The sequence below is a fragment of the Anarhichas minor genome, unplaced genomic scaffold (genome assembly GCF_050575085.1).
Source record: "Anarhichas minor isolate MPS153535 unplaced genomic scaffold, ASM5057508v1 ptg000006l, whole genome shotgun sequence".
Classification (NCBI taxonomy): domain Eukaryota; kingdom Metazoa; phylum Chordata; class Actinopteri; order Perciformes; family Anarhichadidae; genus Anarhichas; species Anarhichas minor.
The window spans coordinates 4,341,476-4,363,253 of record NW_027466452.1 but is presented as its reverse complement, the minus strand read 5'-3'; the positions used below and the strand labels follow the sequence as shown (position 1 = coordinate 4,363,253).

Sequence of the window (21,778 nt, the reverse complement as noted above, 5' to 3'; positions counted from 1 at the left end):
AGTCTGCCTCAGACCCCGCTTTTCATTCACAAGCACGTCCAAATGAGATCAGAGCTTTTGAGATTCAGATTCTTGATGACATTAGCTTTCCTGCCTCACCCGTCCCTCCCTCCCTTTCTACGACTCCGGTGGTGGATCCCTACAGTGAGTGGGGGAGTTGCCTGGGGTCGGCGGAATCCACGCTCGGCCAAAATTAAATTCCTGGACTGCAGATGACTTTGCTGACCTTCTGGCTTCCTGCGTTCAGTGGAAGTGATTGCAGCATGCAGACAGCAATAACTAATCACCTTCAAAGTACTCTACCATCCACATCAAACCACGTGCAAATGAAAGGAATACGACATACATTTGGACCCATGCGGCTACTTATTCCATAAGCCTCTCCAAAGAGGTCAGCTTGTAGTTTCTTTCGTATCTGTCCTCAGAGTGTTTGCCTGAGATGAGGTGAAATGTCTCATGTTTTATGAAGGCTTTTCTATCACTCTTCTTTTTTCATTAGGAAGAAATTGACATGAAATCAAACTGAAAGTCCTTTCCACATAATGAAATAACCTTTAATTATACGGATTCAATCCCATATGCTACTACCTCCTGATTGCACTACAACTCTTTCCCTGTTACCATTGTAAATAACCTGGTTCTACGCTCATTTATACATCCCCAATGTCTTTGTATCCGTTGATGACCGGGCCTCCTTTAACTTGTGGGGCCTCAGGGTTCATTCTTTTCTATATTCATGCTTATATGAGGACACTTGATCCGTCAACTTGGTTGTGTGTTTCATCATTGCTATGCGGATGATACACAACTCTACTTATCTCAAATTAGATTTAATTTTAAATTTAATTTCGTCTGGCTGAGATTAATAATTGAATGTCTCAAAATGCTTTTCAATTACATCACAGCAAAAGTGAAGTCTGGCTTTTGCCCCTCTGTTTATTGGCCACTGACAAACAATATTTTGCCAAAAACTTAAGTGTCAGCTGAAATTTGCTGAACATGTCAAGACAGATATTCAGCCCGGCTACTTTCACCAGATCCTCCTCCTCATCCTGAGGCTGGGAATAGTTTTGCTCAGTGAACTGCTGTTGTTCGGCCCCTCAGGTGCTCTGAACGATGCTAGTTTCACCTCGTTCAAGTCTCCAACGTGGAGCCATGTCAGCAGACTCTCTTGGGTGTTTTAAGTCACAGCTCAATACCCATCTTTTTTTCTGAGGGCTTTTGTGCGTCAGTCATCTACCCTATTTTGAGCTATGATGCTTGTATTGTTTTGTCATAATTGTACTATTCTCTCCTGTGGTGAAGTTCATGTTGTACTCATATTTTGTTCTCCTTTTGAAAGGCACTTTGTAACCTAGGATTTGAATGGTGCTTTACAAATACTGTTTTACTTACTTGTGTGATTTAAACCATATGAACCTGAGAGAGTCTGAAAGGTTGGAATGCATAGCGCTTAGAAAACCAATACCACTGTCAACAATAACAGCAGTGTTGCATCAGGGGTTGTGGTACGATGCAATGCACCGTAGCTGTCTGAATAGGAGCAGAATTAAATACGAGGCAGCATGCGTCCCTGTGGAAGACAGTTGAGTGAATACCTTTTGCTCGGGTGCTAGCGGTTCCCTTGCTGAGATACAAAAGGCTGAACAATGTCTCTCATGCTCCACTTAACAACCAGCCTGTGTGTTTACCTGAATGTGGCCTTGAGGATCTGTCCAGAGGTGCTCTCTTTGGTGTGGTTGTTGTATCCGTAGAAAAGGTCTCCGAACACAGTCTGGTTGGCGGGGATGTCCGCCGCCTCGGCGCAGTCGATCCCCTCAGTGCAGGCCTCGGACAGCGGCAGGCACGACCTCCCATCTGGACCACGCTTGTAGTCCTCGATGCACCTTAAGGGACACGGGTTCAAGTCATTTATTTGGTTCATGCTCTGCTCTTGCATTTCTTAAATTCCTTATATCATAGTTCTTTGAGGTGAAATAATACCGTTAGTTTTCTGAATCTCAAACTTTGAAGCACATTTGTTATGATGGTTGCTGGCTTGTCAACTTAAAAGTTCTGAATCTAAACCTCTGGAATGCAGGAGTGTGAGGCAGTATGTACAGTCAGTGTGTGACACAGGAGACCCTTTGAAGCGGTCGTCCATCTGGAATGTGTGCGACAGAACACAAACTCTTTCTACTAGTTTACTATCGGCCACGTTGCGACAGGCGTTACAATCAAAACATCCTCAACCTTCATTTAGCAGCAGTTTGGGATTATTATCACAAGGAGAATTATGCAGCTGTTAACATATTTGAAAAGCCGATGTAACAGTTTAATATCACGCCACTAATGGATCCTAGGAACGTTGGGTCAACGTGAAAACTGTTATAGAAAACTAGGCAAGTTTAAGTAGAAGTCAAATGTAAATGAATAAAAGACAATAACTCTAAAGCACATCAACAACAAGCAGCTGCACTGTTCTATTTCATCCTTTCATGGAAAAAGGTTCAAATGTATCTTCTTTAACTGCTCTCTTGTAATAAAGAAAATAATCAATTTAGATTACACCTGAAGCCTGAGAGTAAGAAAAACATTCTGCTGATCCATTTTCAAAGTCTGAACTGAAGTCTTTTCTCTCCTGTGTTCATGACTGCAGGTGAAAAAAGGTGTTGCCAGAATAATCTTTCTAAATTCTTTTTTTTCCACATGTGAAATTGGTAAATAACTAAAAAAGTTCTGTCAGAATCATTATGTTTCTGTTACTTTTTTTCCCTTCTGTGAAATAGGCTGAAGAGTACCACCACCCCATATTCTACATAAAATAAATAAAGCATTCACATTTTCTATTACAGCAGCTAAGCGCCAATTAAAAAAATAATAATATATATATATATACACACACACACACACATATGTTGAGATGCACTTAAGCCTCTTGTGGCTGAAATGAGTATTACAGCACACAACAAAACCTGATCCTGTCATAAAAAATTAAAATTAAAAATACTTCGATACTTTGTCAATATTGATGAGAAAACCGTTTTTCCATAACATTTAGCATTAATTACCATCCCATGTGATGAATATGGATGATGACATACTGAATGCATTCCGGCAGCATTAATGTGCTGCAACCGCTGCCGTATGATGCTAAACTCATTTACTAGCAGACTGCCAGCACTCAGAAATATTGATTTCAACCGTGTGACTGAATGTTACTCTGAGATATCGTCTACTGCATTTTCAAAATATGCACAATTTAGACCTCACAACTCAACGGTGGAGAACCAGCTAAATCAGTTCTCAACTGGCACAAAATCCTCCATCTAAAAAAAAAAAAAAAGAGAAACACTGAGAGTCGTCTGAAGGCTCTTTCATATTGATGATGTTTTGACATCTCGGTGTATAATGTACTCTGTGAAATGAGTCGAAGGCAGACGAAGGAGCAGGAGAAAAATGGGGATTGGGTGTTAAAGAGAGAAAGATCTGTCTGGGATTTAGCTGAGAGAATCTCTCTCTGTCTCCCTCCCTCCCTCCCTCCTGGATGCCAAATGTCTCAAAGCGTATGCCAGTCTCCAGTGGGAGCGCTAGAGGATTTAGCCACATCTGCACAGTGGAGAGTGACAACAACAAAAGGCTGCTGTTGAGAATGAAATGAAACGGCGTGCCTGCATACATGCTGGTTAATGTAACGATGAAAGCAACAAACAGCAGCTTGTTGTGTTCGATTAGAAACGGCTGCTTCCAGGATCTCCTGTAGAACTTTAAAGAACAACACTTGCCTTCTCGACCACCTTCAGATTAACATCGTTGTGTTTCAGTCGTGCTGTCTAATCAGAACCTCTGCTTTGATTGAAGTCAGGCGGCAGGAATTTATGCGAGACCACCACAACTCCGATGAAAACAGGTGCAGCATAATGAACGGTGAGGAAGATGTTACTCAGTCCGTACATGTCCACACAGTGCAGGAGAAGAAAGTCTAATCAGTGTAATATATGAGAACACCAGCGGGGCTGGCTTTAGATTACATGAAGCAGGTCTCCACATATCCAATCCAAGCATAATCTAATGGAACCTGTTCACGGTAATAACGGGCCTTTTCTTTACTGAAGGCAGTTTGAGATGCGGCAGTAGGAAAAGCACAGGTGTAAAAGACACGATTATAGTTCTCCAGGAAATGCTACTGCTCCGTATGAACCCACTCTGTAAAGAGACTGACTTGTCTCTGAGCACAGTCCCCTGCTCAGGCTCTTTCTGTAGGTGAAATATAATGCCTGTCCGCCCTTTGATTTGGATCCCCCTCCAAAATAAAATGCGTTCTTCCTTGGCCCATGCCACACCCTTCCACCAAGTTTCCTTAACATCTGCCCAGTAGTTTGTTCGGTAATACTGCCGACAAATGGACAACAGACCCAATCAAAAAACTAACATGAACTTTAGTTCAAGTTTTACGGATTTTTAAGGCCGACTATAAAGAAACGCAGCCAACAGCGTTAACGAAGGCTCCTGTCTTCAGTGCAGTTCATACACTTCACCTGACAATCATACAAAGTTAACTTCATGATCAAAGACAAAGAGCTATAATCTTAATCAAATATCAAAGATGCTGCTCACAGCTATCTTCAATCCTACCAGCCTGTAATCCACACACTATAATCCACCGAGTATAACCTCCTCAAGCAGCTAAAGAGAGCATATTGGAGCTTAAAATAGTATAAATAAATAGAGCAAATGGACTTTATAGTTATTGGGCTTGTCTCTATAGAGAACCCTTCCATGGTTCCACCCAGAACCTTCTCTTCAGGTGACGTTAAGAACCTTTCATCTAGAACCCACCCAGCGTACTGCTGCAAGTCGCATCACTTTGTAGGATGTATTCTAAAAATACAAATCCATAAGTAAAACCTATGAACTGATCATTATGCCTGATGTTAGGGGTGCTGCAGGCCCCTCATCACCCCTACCTCCTGCTCCCATGCCTGCCAGCTGTAACCAAGAAGACCAGCCACCCTAAGACTCCTCCCTGCACCAACTCTACCAAAGGATGCTCTCCAACTAATGGTCCGTTTGCTTTGTCCCAACCAGTGTAACACTGATGCATTTTTTATTTGGTCTGAGTGGCCAAGTTTCAGCTTTGCTCTGCCCTAACCAAGCAAATACATTCCATTTATCCCTAATAGACCCTCTACCTCACCAGTATATATATATATATATATGGATCTCTGCATTGAATCCCACTGGTGGACGTGAGCAGGGAGTGAATGGAGCACACACCCAGCACCAGATGCTGGTCTTTAATGGATGATTCTAGCGGGGTCACTCGCCTTTCAAAAGCCTTAGTTATATGCTGCTGAGTGAAGACTCGTGAGGATGTCAAGCATTGATGTTGATCTATACATCATATAGTATCTATATATGAAATGTCACTGAAGATGGCGAGAGAAAAGAAGTGACCTCGAAAGAGGGTTCAAAGGGCACCAGGGCTCACTGAGTGGTGTGATGAGTATGAGGAAGATGTGAATCACGCACAATGGCCTTCACAGCCTCCGGACCTCATACAGCAATGATGCTGTTCACATGATGTTGCTTTTGTAAGGACTACAATTCTTTATGCTTTTTGCAATTTATCATTTTAACTTTGTTGATAAAAGATTTGTTTTTGTATTAATTCTTTCAAATTGAGTTGGTGGTGGAGGACAATGACACAAAAAGTGAAGTCAACATGACATGCTAGACAGTCAAACTGTAAGGTTTGCCATCATTCCCGGACTAAGAGGCAATAACCCTGAACAAAGGGAGAGCTAGTGTTCGGACTGCAGTTGGAAAGAAGCTGTTTTTGAACAGAGAGGCGTTCAGGAGGAAAGAAGCAGGACTGGTGGTGGGTGGTGGGCTGGGTGGGTGGGGTCGCTGGTTAGTTTAGCGGCCTGGTTGACGGTGCTCTTCATTGAAGGCGTTGAAGGCATGGTTACATTTTCTCAGTGTTGATTTTAGCAACATATTTGGCAAGCCAGCGCTCTCATCATCATATAGGATGAAGGAATACGTTTTAAATGAAAGCTGTCCACCCCTCCAGGAGAGGTTAGCGACCAAGGAGCACTGAAGCCGTTCTAGAGCATCATGGTGGCCCAACTCCTTTATAAGAGCCTTTTTTCTGGGGTTTTCTCTCTTTTGCAACAGTTGCAACCCTTTTTCAATAAAAAGTTTGAATAGATTCACACAGGCAGACCAACCAACTACCAGCAGCCTCAGGACAGAGTCTGGCAGTCTGTCTGGTAAATTGCTGTATTTTCGAAGCTACTATAAGATATTTTATTGAGTTTCCTTTAAGCAAAAAACTTAAAGATATGTATTTATCTTTAATAAATAAGAAAGGAGTGAATCTGGTCTGTGCTGAGAAATAAAGTTTGCCGTCTTGGTTCAAACTACAGAGCGTCCGTGTTGTTGTACACTAGGGGACACATTTTGAATATATATAGTGTTTATTATATTAGTTGGTTGATGCCTTTATTTTCAATGTGAAAGCTCTGAAAATTGACATGCAAATAAATCACAAAAACAGACGTGAAGGCCTGAAGTCTGTGTGTGCTTCTATGCCGATAGTCCTGGACATTATTATTATGATTATTGTTATTTAGTCTTTTACATTAAAGATTTTTGAGGAAGAAGTTATGTTGTGAGTTAAAACACCTCAGAAAAAATAATAATGACACATGACAATAACGTTGACAACTCCATTGACGTTTGTTACGTTGTTGGTCTTTATGGTTGCAGTTACAGGGATATTTCACCCGGAAACATAACACTTCAAATGGCATGTTAAGTATCAAAAGTCATGTAGTCAAGATAGTTCATTTGCATAGTTTCCAGTAGTTAATCCAGAAGTATTGATTAGTGATACGAGTGATGTTTGTACTAAACTGTGGTTGGTTTGGTTCTGAAATAAAAGGATAGTAATTTAAAATATGAAGCGGTAAATATGTTCTTTCTTACCCACAGAACATCTGGATGTTGTAGAGTGTCGGGTCATCCTCTAGAGGAGCCAGCTGCTGGAGACACAGCTGCTCACATCCTCCGTTGAAACCGTCGGAGCAGTCGATGCCAATGTGGTGGTCGTAGCACCCAGTCCCATCCTTCATAGGGCTCAACCCTGGGGGGCACTGTGGGGGTAGGGGGGGGAGACAAGTGTTTTTAAATGACTAATGTTAGCAATTACAGGTTTTTACTACACCCTTAGAGCTGCCTAGGCTGTGACAAGCTGCCACATTAACACTAATCCCAGATGGGGCAGGTAAACAGACCCGATAACATCTGTGGCACAGAATGCAAACAGTCAGATTCCTGTTCCCATTAGTGCAGTCTGTGTGAGCACTGAGCTTAGTCTGTAGAGCTGCACACGCCAAGATGTTTCATGTAAAACTCACATTACCAGCCGTAAGTAACAGCAGGAGGCTGCAACAGACGGAGAACTCGAAAACACAAAAGAAAAGTTGCTTATGAGCACTGAGATGTTTCTCAATTCATCAAACACAATATTCATAAACTATAAATATGATAATGCATCGACTATTTAAGTCATTTATCAAGTAAGCGAGGCTGATTTCAGATTCCCATAATGTGAGGACTTGCTGCTTCTCTCATCTTATTGAACCTTTTTTTGAGCCAAGATAACTCCTTTGAGATTTCAAATCTCATTTCCAAGGAGGTCCTGGCCAAGATGGCGTCGTAAAACTTTCACACAGCGCTGCATAAAAACACAGATTTAAAAAACAAATACAGCAAAAAGCTAAAAACAACATAAAAACATTCCAATAAATTCACATAAAAGAGATGACAGACGAGACAAAAAAGTGAATTGCATCAACCAAAGAGTTGTAAAGAAAGAGCTATGTAAGCTAGGCAAAGTACAGCTGAGCCTGATGGCAAATACATTGATTTGGCAGCCATTTGATCATAAAAAAACAAATGAAATATTTGACTTGATGATAGATTAAAAAGGTTCCAACCAAAGTCAGTATAATTCGTGCTGTTGGGAATGTGAATATCTGTACAAAGTTCCATGGCAGTCCACAGATTTGTTGTCACGATATTTCACAAAAACAATGAAAACATCCATGGTGTTCACAAAAGAAAAGTCAGGACATCACCAACGTTGGTAAGATTCATGAGCTGGGGACCGTAAATGTCGGTACAAAATCCCATGGTAACCCATCCAATGGCTGTTGAGGTCAATCAGTATAGAACATGTTGGGCGGACCACGGACTCACCGTCCCTACAGCCATAAAACAAACTCATTTTGCAGCCAAACAATTGCAGATATCCATGAGAAAACTCCATTACTGCTTTTCCATGTGTTGTATTGTTGAGTGTTAATGCAACAATAGCGCTCTGCTACAGCCCCAGCTTAACTCATTAAACATTCAGTCACGGTTAGTAAATTCTTGACTGCATCATCAATACTCAGTTCTCACAAAGGGAGTTTTTAACGTTTTACCTTGTATATGTTGGAAAAGAAAATAGCCTTTGCTTAGCACTTGCCTGTTTACTGTGGCGTAGGGAATGAAAAGAGCAGTGATGAAATGGCGGACAATCTGGTGTCATCTATAGTGAAACCCTTTTAAAACAAGGATCCTTGTTCTGGAGAGGGAGACGAGGCAAGAATGCGGGTTTAAATTTCAACTTCCACACAATCCAGAGAGGATTGTCTTCTGGTTTGATGGGTGAAATGGCATTCTTTAGTTTGGAGATGTTTGAAACAGCAAAGTGTTATAGACTAACTTCAAGAAATTATTTTAAAAAGACGACATTCTGACGTTTCTAGGGAGCCATGGACGACTTCTCAATTGAAACGCGCTTGGTGCTGGGCTGACTTTAGACAAGAGCTGTGAGACCTGACTTCACCCCGGTTCTCTCCTTCCACAGTCTTTTCCTCTTTCTCTCAGAGATCTGTCAGGTCAAATTCACATTATGTTCTCTGTCAGCTATTACTTCCAAGGAAACTTTGATGGAGTGCATTTTAACAAGGCGCTGCACCCTCAGAACAGTGACTCTGCAGCTGGTTTCCTAGAAGCTCTGAGGGACCTGCGACTGCTTATTTCATTATTCAGCCCCACTGTAGTCTTCACAGGGCCAAGGTGGCTCATTTGGAGGATAAAGCCGACATGCTTGTTGTCGATTGCAGTTTCATTTTGCGGCGGTACGGTTTAGTTAGTCTAGTGACTGCTTTTCAAAAAACATCTTTTAAAGTTTTCAGTGACTTTGCATCACTGCATATCAGAATTTAACTTCTTGGGATCTCAACAGGAACCTGTATAAAATACGTATACCTGTACATTTGAGCTTATTGAAGCCCAGTATTTATCCTGGATCGCTTCTACATATGATGTGCTTCGCATTAGTTCAGGCACAGCACGGAAGTAGCACTTGCTTTACTCGATTTGTATCAGCGTCTTCATTCATGCTTTAAAATCACTGGTTTATTCACCAGCTGTTTGGCCGACACATCGTCAATCCCAACTGGCCAAATACTGTCGCTCGATCAGTGGCCCTACATTTTAAACTATGACGCTCTAGGTAGGCCCCTAGCGTCAGTGGTGGTCGTTTCAGGGGCTCCGTGTAATTACATGCACAGTGTCTTTTCAAAATAAACTTCCAATGTAGGTTTACTTAGTTTTTAGGTTTACTTATGCAACAAACTACTTGGTTAGATTTACGAAAAGCATGTTTCTTCCATAAAAGGTAAATGAGTACTGAGCACATTAGTTAAAATAAGTGAGTTGACACAGGACACAAACAGCGGTCTCCCTGGTGAAAGTTCTGTGTTTGTTTGTGGTTTTGTACAACAGAAATGCACCGTGACCGTACCTATACCCTGCTGACACAGTCATGCTGCAGCTATGAAAGCTTACATTAAAAGCTTATTTCCTTTACACACATATCGGATCAAACCACTTGAATGAGAAGCCATGGTCTCCATTTGTTTGACTGCATCAAGATTAGCCCGACACTTCTCTTTAAGAGCTAGTACAATCAGAAGTTTGCCAAACTAGGACTGATCGAGGGGGAAAATGGCAATAGTAGAGTTGACAAAGACAAGGGTGAAGTATGGAATGCTTGCCACTGATGCTACGATACCTCCTGAACAAGATCAGCCATCGCAGTGTGCATTGGTTTGCTCATTTCAGGGAAAGGCAGGGAAGAGGCAGAGCCACCCGAACTAAGTAGATCTTAATAGGAACTGTGGTCAACAGGCTTACATTTGGCAACCAGAAAGCGATCCTACCATGCAAGCAAATCCAAATGGCAAGAGTGGAAGACCGGTCAAAGGCCGGTAGTAGGTTAGGCAGGGTGACTGTGGCCTTCAGATCAAGGCAGGGAAGTCTGGAAAGCTGTTGCAGGGAAGTGTAATGTAATGGTACTACTTTATCGACATGCAGAGCGGAGTGATCAGGTGTGTGTGATGTCAGATGTGGGCGTGTACAGTCCGCAGTCCGGACTGGGAGTTGTATGAATCCAGTCAGTCAACAGTCTTGGTGTTATGCTAATGTTGAGCTAATAAAGTTAGCCAAAGATACTACGGTCTCCTAACTTACTTTACACATAACACTACATGGTGTCAGAAGATGGCCAAATTCTCACCTCCCGAAAACTTCGACTTCTCTCGCCCGGATCAATGGCCGGAGTGGCGCCAGAGGTTTCATCGCTTCAGGATAGCAACGAAACTCAATAAAGAACCCGGAGAAGTACAGGTCTGTACGCTTCTCTACTCGTTGGGGAAAGAAGCCGAACATGTTTTCAAAACGTTCACGTTTATGGAAGAGGACGAGGAAGATGCAGATGATTATGAGACTGTAATGGCGAAACTGGATGGGTATTTCGTACCGAAAGTGAATACGATTCATGAAAGAGCACGTTTCCATCAGCGCACTCAAAAGCACGGAGAAACCTCGGAGGAGTACATCAGAAGCCTGTATGAGCTAGCTGATACCTGTGCATTTGCAGATGTGAAAAATGAAAATATCCGCGACAGGTTAGTCATAGGGATATTAGATAAAGACCTATCAGAGAAGCTACAGCTAATGCCAGACTTGACGCTCGATAAAGCGGTAGAGCTAGTGCGGCAGTCTGAGCAAGTAAAGGGGCATATTAGCCAACAGGGAGCTAATGCTAACTGTTCTGAATTGAGTGAAGTAGCTTACAAGCAGCGTGCGCAATACAATGAAAAACAGAGAAACGGACGCTGGCATACAAAAGAGGCCAGAGCGAAACAAGGTGATAAGGGACACAAATGTTCTAGATGTGGCAGAGTGCACGCTAAAGAAGACAATTGTGCTGCACGTGATGCAGAATGCCACAAGTGTAAGAAGCTAGGACATTTTGCAGCAGTATGCCGTTCCCGCGTGATCAACGAGGTCACAGCACCCTACAAGGGGGGAGACGGGAGAGACGTTCAATTCCTGGGGGAAATTACAGATGTGGACGACTCAAACAAAGCATGGACGGTAAAACTGCCGGTGCAAGATATTAAAATAGAATTTAAAATCGACACAGGGGCAGATTTAAGTGTCATTTCAGAAAAGACTTTTAACCTCCTGACAAATAAGCCACGACTGAAAACTGGTGTAACCAAATTAGGCAGCCCAGGAGGTAGAGTGAACTGCAAGGGTTACTTCACAGCTACTACTGAGTGGAAAAAGCAAACATTCAGGTTTAAAGTAAATGTGGTAAAGGGGCCACATGGCAGCAACCTGCTGAGCCGTAATGTAGCTATTGCTATGGGCCTAGTTAAGCGAATAGAAGAGATCAAAAGCACAGAGTATTTGAGTGAGGCCAGCCCAGCAGACATAGGCAGACTGAAGATAAAGCCAATCAAAATCAGACTGCAGGAGGATGCTGTACCCTACAGTGTGACTACGGCAAGGCGCGTGTCAGTGCCTATGCTCCCTAAAGTAAAAAAAGAACTGGACCGCATGGTAGCTAGTGGCGTGATAGAGCCAATCAAGGAGCCCACGGAGTGGTGTGCTCCGATGGTTGCTGTACCCAAGAAGAACAAAGAGCAGCCAAGGATTTGCGTTGATCTAAAACGCCTGAATAAATCAGTAAAGAGGGAGAAGTTTATTATGCCCACAATAGATGACATCCTACCTAACCTCGCAGGTGCAAAAGTGTTTTCCCTTTTGGACGCAGCAAGTGGTTTCTGGCAGATACCACTAGACAGAGAGAGTGCCAAACTCACTACCTTCATAACTCCCTTTGGAAGGTATTTCTTTAATAGACTGCCATTTGGAATCACAAGTGCACCAGAAATCTTTCAACGTGAAATGACGGAGCTCTTGCAAGATCAAGAAGGCCTGGCGGTTTACATGGATGACATCCTTATTTAGTCAGACTCGGAAGAAGTCCATGAAGTGAGACTCCAAAAGACTCTGGACACACTGGAGAAAGCTGGTTTAAAGCTAAACCACGACAAATGTCTCCTGCGTCAGCGACGACTCAACTACCTTGGACACTGCATCGATGAGCATGGCATTCGGCCAGATGAGGCTAAGGTCAAGGCCGTCACTCAGCTTGAGCCACCAAACAATGTCACTGATCTGAGAAGGATCCTGGGGATGATACACTACTTAGGCAGGTACCTGCCAAACCTGTCTGACGTCACCAAACCCCTCAACGACCTACTCAAAAACGACGTGACATGGGCATGGAGTGCAGTGCAGGAGGAGGCCTTTAAGAAGGTAAAACAACTCATCACAGAGTCACCTGTACTAGCATTCTACGATGTGAGTAAGCCTACCATTATCAGTGCAGATGCTAGTAGTTATGGCTTAGGTGGAGTCCTGCTACAGAAACATGATGAACAGTTGAAACCTGTAGCGTTTTGTTCCAGAACACTCACTGATGCTGAGCAACGCTATGCGCAAATTGAAAAGGAGTGTCTTGCTGCAGTGTGGGCCTGTGAGAAGTTTTCCAGGTACCTCTATGGACTAGACTCCTTTACTCTACAAAGTGATCACAAGCCACTTATTCCCTTGATCAACTGTAAAGATCTCGACTCAGTGCCTATGAGGTGTCAGAGACTTTTACTACGTATGATGCGTTACAACCCTACAGCTGTGTATGTGCCGGGGAAACAACTTATCATAGCAGATACACTGTCTAGACATCCCCAGGCAACTGTCACACAGGAAATCGCGGAGCTGACCAGTGAAATCGAAGCCTATGAGAAAGCAATCCACGAGTCATGGCCCATTTCACCCACCAAGCTCGACATGGTCAAACAACAGACCCTACAGGACGCAGAACTGCAGATGGTTCAACACTACGTGATGTCGGGATGGCCCAAATATGCTGTTAAAGTGCCTAACAAGGTAAAAGACTACTACACTTCCAGACATCACCTCACGGTTTCAGAAGGACTGGTGTTGTATAATGATAGAATAGTAGTACCACAGATGATGAGGTCTGAGATATTACAGCGCATACATGATGGACATCAAGGCATAGTGAAGTGCCGGGAGCGGGCTAGGTGTAGTGTGTGGTGGCCTGGAGTAAGCAAGCACATCCAGGACGCTGTCAGCACATGTAAGGACTGTCAGGTGTCCAAGCCAACCCAGAAAAGAGAACCTCTGATCACTACCCCGCTACCCAGTCGCCCATGGGAAAGAGTAGCAGCCGACATATGTGAGCTGAACAAACAGAACTTCTTGGTAGTTGTAGACTATTTTTCACGATATATAGAAATAGCCTACCTCAACGACATGTCAGGTGAAACCACGAGAGCTAAGCTGAAGAACATCTTTGCTAGATGGGGGTGCCCAAATTAACTTGTCACAGACAATGGCCCCCAATTTTCAGGCAGAGCTTTCGTGCAGTTCTCTAAGGAGTATGATTTCAGACATATCACCTCCAGTCCTCACTACCCTCAAGCAAATGGTGAGGCAGAGAGAGCTGTGCAGACAGCCAAACGGATCCTGAAACAAACTGACCGTTTCTTAGCCCTCTTGGTCTACAGAGCGACCCCGCTTCAAGCCACAGGCGTGAGCCCAGCTCAGCTCATGCTTGGCAGACAAATCCGTACTAGAGTTCCTACACTGGAGGCTAATCTACAACCTGGATGGCCAGACCTCCACAAAGTGAGACAGAACGATGAGAGGATGAAACAGAGCTACAGGCGAGCCTACAATGACAAGAATAACGTCAGAACTCTACCAGACCTTCAGCCTGGAACCAGCGTTGCTGTGAAGCTGGATGATGAGAGAGGCTGGACAAAGTCTGCTTCGGTCATTAAGCAAGGTGACACACCGAGGTCATACCTAGTCCAGACGGATAAAGGAGTACTGCGCAGGAACCGTCGCCATCTGAGACCTCTCCAAAGCCCTACAGAGACTTTCCAGGAGGGAGGGGACGAATGTATAGTGAACGATGGAGAGTTAAGTTCACCTGGTTCTGATGCAGACACACCTCCTGTTACATCTCAAGATACTATGACACAGACTGCAACACGCACAACCTCCAGCGGCAGAGTTGTAAAACCACCAGACCGATACGGAGAGTATGTTAAGTAGTTAGGACATAGTCTGCATCAAGTGGCAGAATAATCCACTGCAGCTATGTTGGTGACTGGTAGTCCACCCAGATCACAATAGTTCAGGATTGGTTTATGTTAAATGACTGTTTCATTAATACAAAATAAAACTGTTAAGTGCCAGTGTAAGTGCCACAAGAAGTTTAAATCCTGAAGAGATTTTGAAAAGTAAATGTATGTTGTTATGATACTGTGTTACTTAATAGAGCATTCGTTCTGAGTTTTACAATGACCAGTTAGACGTGCAGAAGATGTTGACAGACGACATTATGCCTTTTTGCAGCATGTCTTAAATGACTCAAAGAAAGGATGATGTAATGTAATGGTACTACTTTATCGACATGCAGAGCGGAGTGATCAGGTGTGTGTGATGTCAGATGTGGGCGTGTACAGTCCGCAGTCCGGACTGGGAGTTGTATGAATCTAGTCAGTCAACAGTCTTGGTGTTATGCTAATGTTGAGCTAATAAAGTTAGCCAAAGATACTACGGTCTCCTAACTTACTTTACACATAACACTACAGGAAGCAACACGGATGATCTGGCAAGACATTGGGGCTGGAGAGCAATACAGTAGGAGAGTAATTAAGGAAATGAAGAGCAGGTGTGTAGGTGGGTGTGGCGATCAGGTGACTGGGGAGCAGTGGTGTATAGTAACGAAGTAGAAATACTTCGTTACTGTACTTAAGTCGTTTTTTTGGATATCTGTACTTTACTTTACTACTTATATTTCTGTTGACTTTCACTTTTACTTCACTACATTTTGCAAAGAAAACTGATACTTTTACTCCGATACATTTCCCCTGAAACCTTCGTTACTCGCTACACAATCAAATCTATCTTTAGAAAAACATTAATCATGAGACCAACGTCGGGGACTGTGGTGGAACAGAGCCTGCAAGCAAGCAGGTTTGGTGAATCAGTGGTCCTAGCTTGCAAGTTAAATCATTGGTTAATCACGTTAATGCGCAATTGCAAACAAGTGCTCTCAAATCCGCGGTGTTTTGATTCCCAGTGATGCCCAGGATGCTATATGCTATAGCTAGCGAGCGACTACATGAGCAGAATTCCACTCTACGATGACTGATTTCATGATGGAAGCAGAAATGGAAGCACCTGCTACTCCCGCAACAAACTACTGTGGTGACCAAGACCAACACCCGTGGTCATATTTGCGAGAAATGTTTTCTTATGTTGGAGTGAAAGATTCTTCGTACCGAATGAAGTGCCTCTTATGCTTACCCAAAGCTACTGAAATATTGGCATTCAAAAACTCCCCATCCAACCTCAAGAAACACATTGAGGTAAATTAAGATTAATCCCCACAGGATTGGAGTATATCTATGGCGGAGGAGGGGGGGAGACAGGTGTCTGATCTTCCTATACATGGTGTATGTTAGGCTAACGTTCGCTAGCTATCGTAAATCAAATGAGACAATTGGTGTAGTAGACAGATTGCTAGCTGAGCTGAGGAAGTGTTGACAGTTGTGAGATCCTAGGGTGTGCGCAAGCTGTCTGTGAAGCTGAACACACCTCTACCTGCCTCAGCGGCCTGTGAAAGGCTAGTTAGCATCGCAGGACTAGTCTTCAGCCCAAGAAGAGCGAGACTGAATTCTCGCAATTTTGAAAACCTACTTCTTTTGAAGATGAACAGGACATTTTTCAGTTTCAAGTAATGACTGGGTTGTTACTTTCGGTGCTGCTTTAGTATTGATCATGTTTTGATATTTGAGTCATTTTGTGGATGATCAGATGGAGTTATGATGGTAGCAGTCGCCCAATTGCAGATTCAGCTTGAGCAAAACCTTTGCCTATTGTCTTCAAATCAGGCCCATAGGAGTTTACAAGGCAGGTGTCCTTTCTCACAACACTGACCTGATGCATCAAGTGGATATTTTTTGCTGAACACAATATTATGCATTTTCCCTCTACATCCTCTAGTCGGAATGAGCATACTTATAAACGCACTGTTACAACTCCTTCATAGTGTCATATTGCTTTTCGGAGAATTATGATGATAAGTTCATAGTAGATGCAAAAGTATACTTATGTACAATATATTATGGTGAACATTGTTGCTCCTGGATGGATCACAGCCAACACAATTATTTTCAACACAGCTCCATGTCCTTGGTCATGGTGGCCATAGCACTTAAAAGAATAACTTCACAATTCTCAAAATGCTGACCCTTTGCTTTTTTATTAACAGCATTTACTTGTACTTTTACTTTTCAATACTACAAGTACATTTAATATCAGAAAATTACTTTTGATACTTAAGTACAGTAAATATCAGATACTTTAAGACTTTTACTCAAGTAGTATTCTAGTAGGTGACTTTCACTTTTACTGGAGTCATTTTCCATCAGGTATCTTTACTTTTACTCAAGTATGTCTTTTGGGCACTTTATACACCACTGCTGGGAAGGGAAACACAGCGAGGGCATCTGGTGGAGAGATGGGGAATGACGGGGTCAAGGAGAGTTCAGAGCAAGTGCAGGGCCAAAGGGAAAACAGAGGTTGCAAAGCTGAAAGGGAACAAAAGGGAGGCAGGGCCGGGGTCCCCTTGACGTTGCAAGTATTTCTGTATCACAAGGGAAATGCATGACTACAACTCACTACAGAACCTTCTCGATGTTTGTCAGCCAAGAACCTAAAGGCCTCACTGAGGAGTGTCATGTATCTTGTAACAATACTGCTTTTATCTTTTTATGATTTCCTTTTTTTGGTAATATTTTTCCCTGTAACAGCTTATAATGACAAAAAGACAGAGGCACTTCTAGTCGGTCACATTCTCACCCGCAACTCGTCAAATACTGAAGCTTGGTCAGTGCTCCTAAGCTTCAAGCTATGCCGCTTTATGTACCAATCTAGCATCAGTTTTGGACGTGTCAGGGACGGCGTGTCCACTGGTTTCTACATAGTGTCTTTTCAAATTAAAAATCCAATTTAGTATGGAAACGAAACCACTTGGTGGGTTTTGGTAGAAGAGTGTGGTTGATGTTAACTTTGCTGAATAACTACTTATGTGACTGACTTTATTTTTATTTTTTCGCATGGACACGAACAGCAGTCTCCTGGACAAAAGTCCTGCGTTTGTTTGACTCATCCACCTCTGTATTTGTGTTTGGTATATCACCTGTGTTTATACATTTAGTATGACGGCTTGTCCATCCTGATAGAGGGATCCCTCCTCTGTTGCTCTCCCTAAGGTTTCTTCCTTTTTTTTCTCCCCGTTAAAGAGTCTTTCCTGTTCCGATGTGAGGGTCCCGGGACAGAGGATAGAGTATGTGTACAGATTGTAAAGCCCTCTGAGGCAAATTCGTGATTTTGGGCTATACAAAATAAATTGAATTGAATTGTCAGCCAGAGGCCTTCATTGAGTAGTTATTTATGTGGAGTAAATTGTTCTACTGGTATATTCCTTTATCTTGATGTACCTTTCTGTACTTGAAGTCTGAGGAAGAGCCTGGTGCTCGAAACGTTACGCAGCAATGAAAGTCCTTCTAACGGGAGCTGTTCAGTGTGTGGATCGATCCATTTTAATCCTGTCACATATTTCTTTGCTATAGCACTGTGACCACCAGCGAAGGTTCCGCGAGGCCAGGCTGGGGCCCGAGGACCGGCCCTTCGCATATGCGCAACGGCTGAAGGACGCCACAACCAGGTGGCTGCAACCAGGGGGTCCAGTAGACGCGCAGGAGGTGATAGAGAAGGTGGTCCTGGAGCAATTCGTGGGGGGGCTGCCGGCCCGAACATCGGCATGGGTCCGATACCACCGCCCTACGACACTGGGGACCGCCGTCACCCTGGCTGAGGACCACCTGGCGGTTCACTCAAGCGGCCAGGGGGACAATAGTCGCCCGCTGGCTGCAGCCCGGCCAGTGGCCGCCCCTCGGAGGAGGCTACATCCGCAGGCCCTGGCGCGGGCCCCACCAGCTCCGGGGTTGGCAACCCTCCGTCAGTTCCCCGATCCATCGACCCCAGCAAACACCGGCACTCTTCCCAACCTACAGGGGGTCCCTCAACCGTCAGGGCAGGAGTGTTGGAGGTGCGGGCAGGCCGGACATTTCCGGAGGGAGTGTCCGCTTATGGAGGTGGGCCAAGTGGTCCGGGTTGCCGGTCCTCCAACACCCTCCCCCGGTCCAGGAGCGACATACCGCGTTCCGGTAAGAATCCAGGGGGGTGTACATCAGGCAATGGTGGATACTGGCTGTACACAGTCTATGATCCACCAGAGCCTGGTTCGGCCCGGGGCATTGGTGGAGGCATTATGGGGGAAAATTAGGTGTGTGCATGGGGACGTTCACGAGTATCCCATAGTGTCACTAGAAATTAGATACAGGGGGAAAAAACATAGTGTAAAGGCTGCGGTTAGCTCCCGCCTTACGCACCCTATGATCTTGGGAACAGACTGGCCGGGATTTAATAAATTAGTGGGGCACGGTGCAGGGGTGCGTTCACGGCAGACAGGGTCATGCGGTATGTGTGCTGTGCTCAGCGGTGACGCGAGGTTGTCCGACGCTGCAGACGGGGAGGGGGAACCAGCAGAGCCTCCCGTGGAGACTTTGCTGGGTCCCGAACTACACTCCATGGAAGATTTTCCACTTGAGCAGTCTCGGGATGATACTCTACGCTCAGCCTTTGACCAAGTGATACGAATTGATGGTCAGTTGGTGCGCCCTGACGCAGCACAGTCATACCCGCACTTTTCATTGATTAGGGACAGACTGTATAGAGTGAGTCGTGACACTCAGTCAGGTCAGGAAAATACCCAGTTGTTGGTGCCGAAAAGCCGTCGGGAAATCATTTTCCAGGCGGCTCACTATAACCCGATGGCTGGCCACATGGGATATGAGAAAACACTGGACCGGATAATGACCCGATTTTATTGGCCAGGCATTCGGGGGGATGTGCGCCGATGGTGTGCATCCTGCCCGGAGTGTCAATTGGTAAACCAGCCGGCCATTCCGAGGGCGCCTTTGCGTCCTCTGCCATTAATGGAGGTCCCGTTCGAGCGAATCGGCATGGACCTCATCGGGCCATTTCACCGGAGTGCACGTGGATATCGCTTTGTGTTAGTCCTAGTGGATCCTGAGGCAGTGCCATTGCGCAACATTTCTGCAAAGAGTGTCGCGCAGGCTCTGTTTCAGGTCATCTCCCGGGTCGGAATCCCGAAAGAGATTCTGACTGACCAGGGCACCTCGTTCATGTCACGCACACTGAGAGAACTTTACGGATTACTGGGCATTAAATCTATTCGGACCAGTGTTTATCACCCATAGACCGACGGTCTGGTGGAGCGTCTGAATAAGACTTTAAAATTCATGATCCGTAAATTTATTCACGACGATGTACGAAATTGGGATAAATGGCTTGATCCTCTGTTGTTTGCAGTGCGGGAGGTTCCCCAGGCCTCCACGGGATTTTCTCCCTTTGAACTACTGTTTGGCAGGACACCACGGGGGTGCTCGACCTGATTAAAGAAAACTGGGAGGAGGGTCCGAGCAACAGTTTGCTGATGTGTTCTCTCTCCTGCCAGGGCGCACAAACCTCATAATGCAACAAATTGAGACTCCTCCGGGAGTGACGGTGCAGTTACGACCCTACAGGTTACCTGAACACAAAAGAAAAGTGGTTCAGAGGGAATTAGCTGCTATGCTGGAGATGGGGGTAATAGAAGAGTCCAACAGTGCCTGGTGTAGCCCCATTGTTCTTGTTGTCAAGAAGGATGGGTCTATACAGTTCTGTGTGGACTATCGCAGGGTGAACGATGTGTCACGATTTGATGCTTACCCAATGCCCCGGGTCGACGACCTCCTGGACCGACTGGGCACTGCACGGTTTTTTACGACACTGGATTTAACCAAGGGCTACTGGCAGATTCCTCTGTCGCCAGAGTCCAGGGAAAAAACGGCCTTCTCCACTCCGTTTGGGTTATACCAATTCACCACGCTTCCCTTTGGGTTGTTCGGTGCCCCTGCCACTTTTCAGCGCCTCATGGACCGGGTGCTGCGTCCGCATGCTGCATATGCTGGCGCCTACTTGGATGATGTGATAATTCACAGCACCACCTGGGCGGAGCATGTGCAGCGGGTGGGCGCAGTGCTGGAGTCCCTGAGGCAGGCGGGGCTCACCGCCAACCCGGGGAAGTGTGCAGTTGGACGGAGGGAGGTACGGTATCTGGGGTACCACTTGGGTGGCGGGCAGATGCGCCCTCAGGTGGACAAGACTGCTGCTATCGCAGCCAGGCCGCCACCCAAGACAAAAAAAGAGGTTAGGGGTTTTTTGGGGCTGGCGGGTTATTACAGGCGGTTCATCCCAAACTTCGCAGATCTGACCAGCCCCTTGACCGACCTGACCCGGAAAGGTGCCTCAGATCCGGTCCAGTGGTCGGAGCAGTGCCAGTTGGCGTTTGAGCAGGTAAAACAAGCCCTCTGTGGGGAACCACTCCTTCATACACCTAACTTCTCTTTTCCCTTTACTCTGCAGACTGACGCATCGGACAGAGGGCTGGGGGCCGTTTTGTCCCAGCAGGTACAGGGGGTTGACCGCCCGGTTCTCTACATCAGCCGGAAGCTATCCGAGAGGGAGACCAGGTACAGCACGGTGGAAAAGGAGTGCCTGGCCATCCGGTGGGCGGTCGACTCCCTGCGCTACTACCTCCTGGGACGCCCTTTCACCCTCTGTTCGGACCACGCCCCGCTCCAGTGGCTTCACCGCATGAAGGATACTAACGCCCGGATCACTCGGTGGTATCTGGCTTTACAGCCTTTTAACTTCAAGGTGGTCCATAGGCCGGGGGCGCAGATGGTCGTGGCCGACTTCCTCTCCCGTCCTCAAAGGGGGGGGGGGGGGGGAGTAGGTTAGGCCGGATGGCTCCCCGGCCTAAGTCGGGCGGTGGGGGTATGTGGTGGCTGGGCGTGGTTGGGCGCAGCTGCAGAGGGGGCAGAGTGGGGAGGAGTGGTTCAGGGAACGGTGCTGGGAAGAGCTTTGATTAGCCGCAGCTGAAACTGGGCCTTGATTGTCTCTCTCCCTATATGAACAGTAGTAGGGACGGAGACGCGAGGGAGAGAAAGGAGTAAGCAGGAGTCAGGAGCTGACGGAGCGACGGCATGACGAGAGACGAGCCTGACGGACGCATACAGGGCGGTGCGCTCGGGGGCACGGCAGGAGAGCGCACGGCAGAGAGCTTCGTAAACTGCATTACTATTAA

At 45.4% G+C, this 21,778-nt stretch overlaps 1 protein-coding gene across 1 annotated transcript in view; it reads right to left on the bottom strand.

The window, feature by feature from the left end:
• Window positions 1-21,778, bottom strand: part of astn1 (astrotactin 1) — a 405,541-nt gene that overhangs the window by 229,676 nt on the left and 154,087 nt on the right. The window contains exons 13-14 of the mRNA XM_076079850.1: window positions 6,973-7,139; window positions 1,692-1,886 (exon numbers count right to left, since the gene is read on the bottom strand). Of these exons, the coding sequence (XP_075935965.1) occupies window positions 1,692-1,886; window positions 6,973-7,139 (362 nt within the window). The remainder of the gene's footprint in view (window positions 1-1,691; window positions 1,887-6,972; window positions 7,140-21,778) is intronic.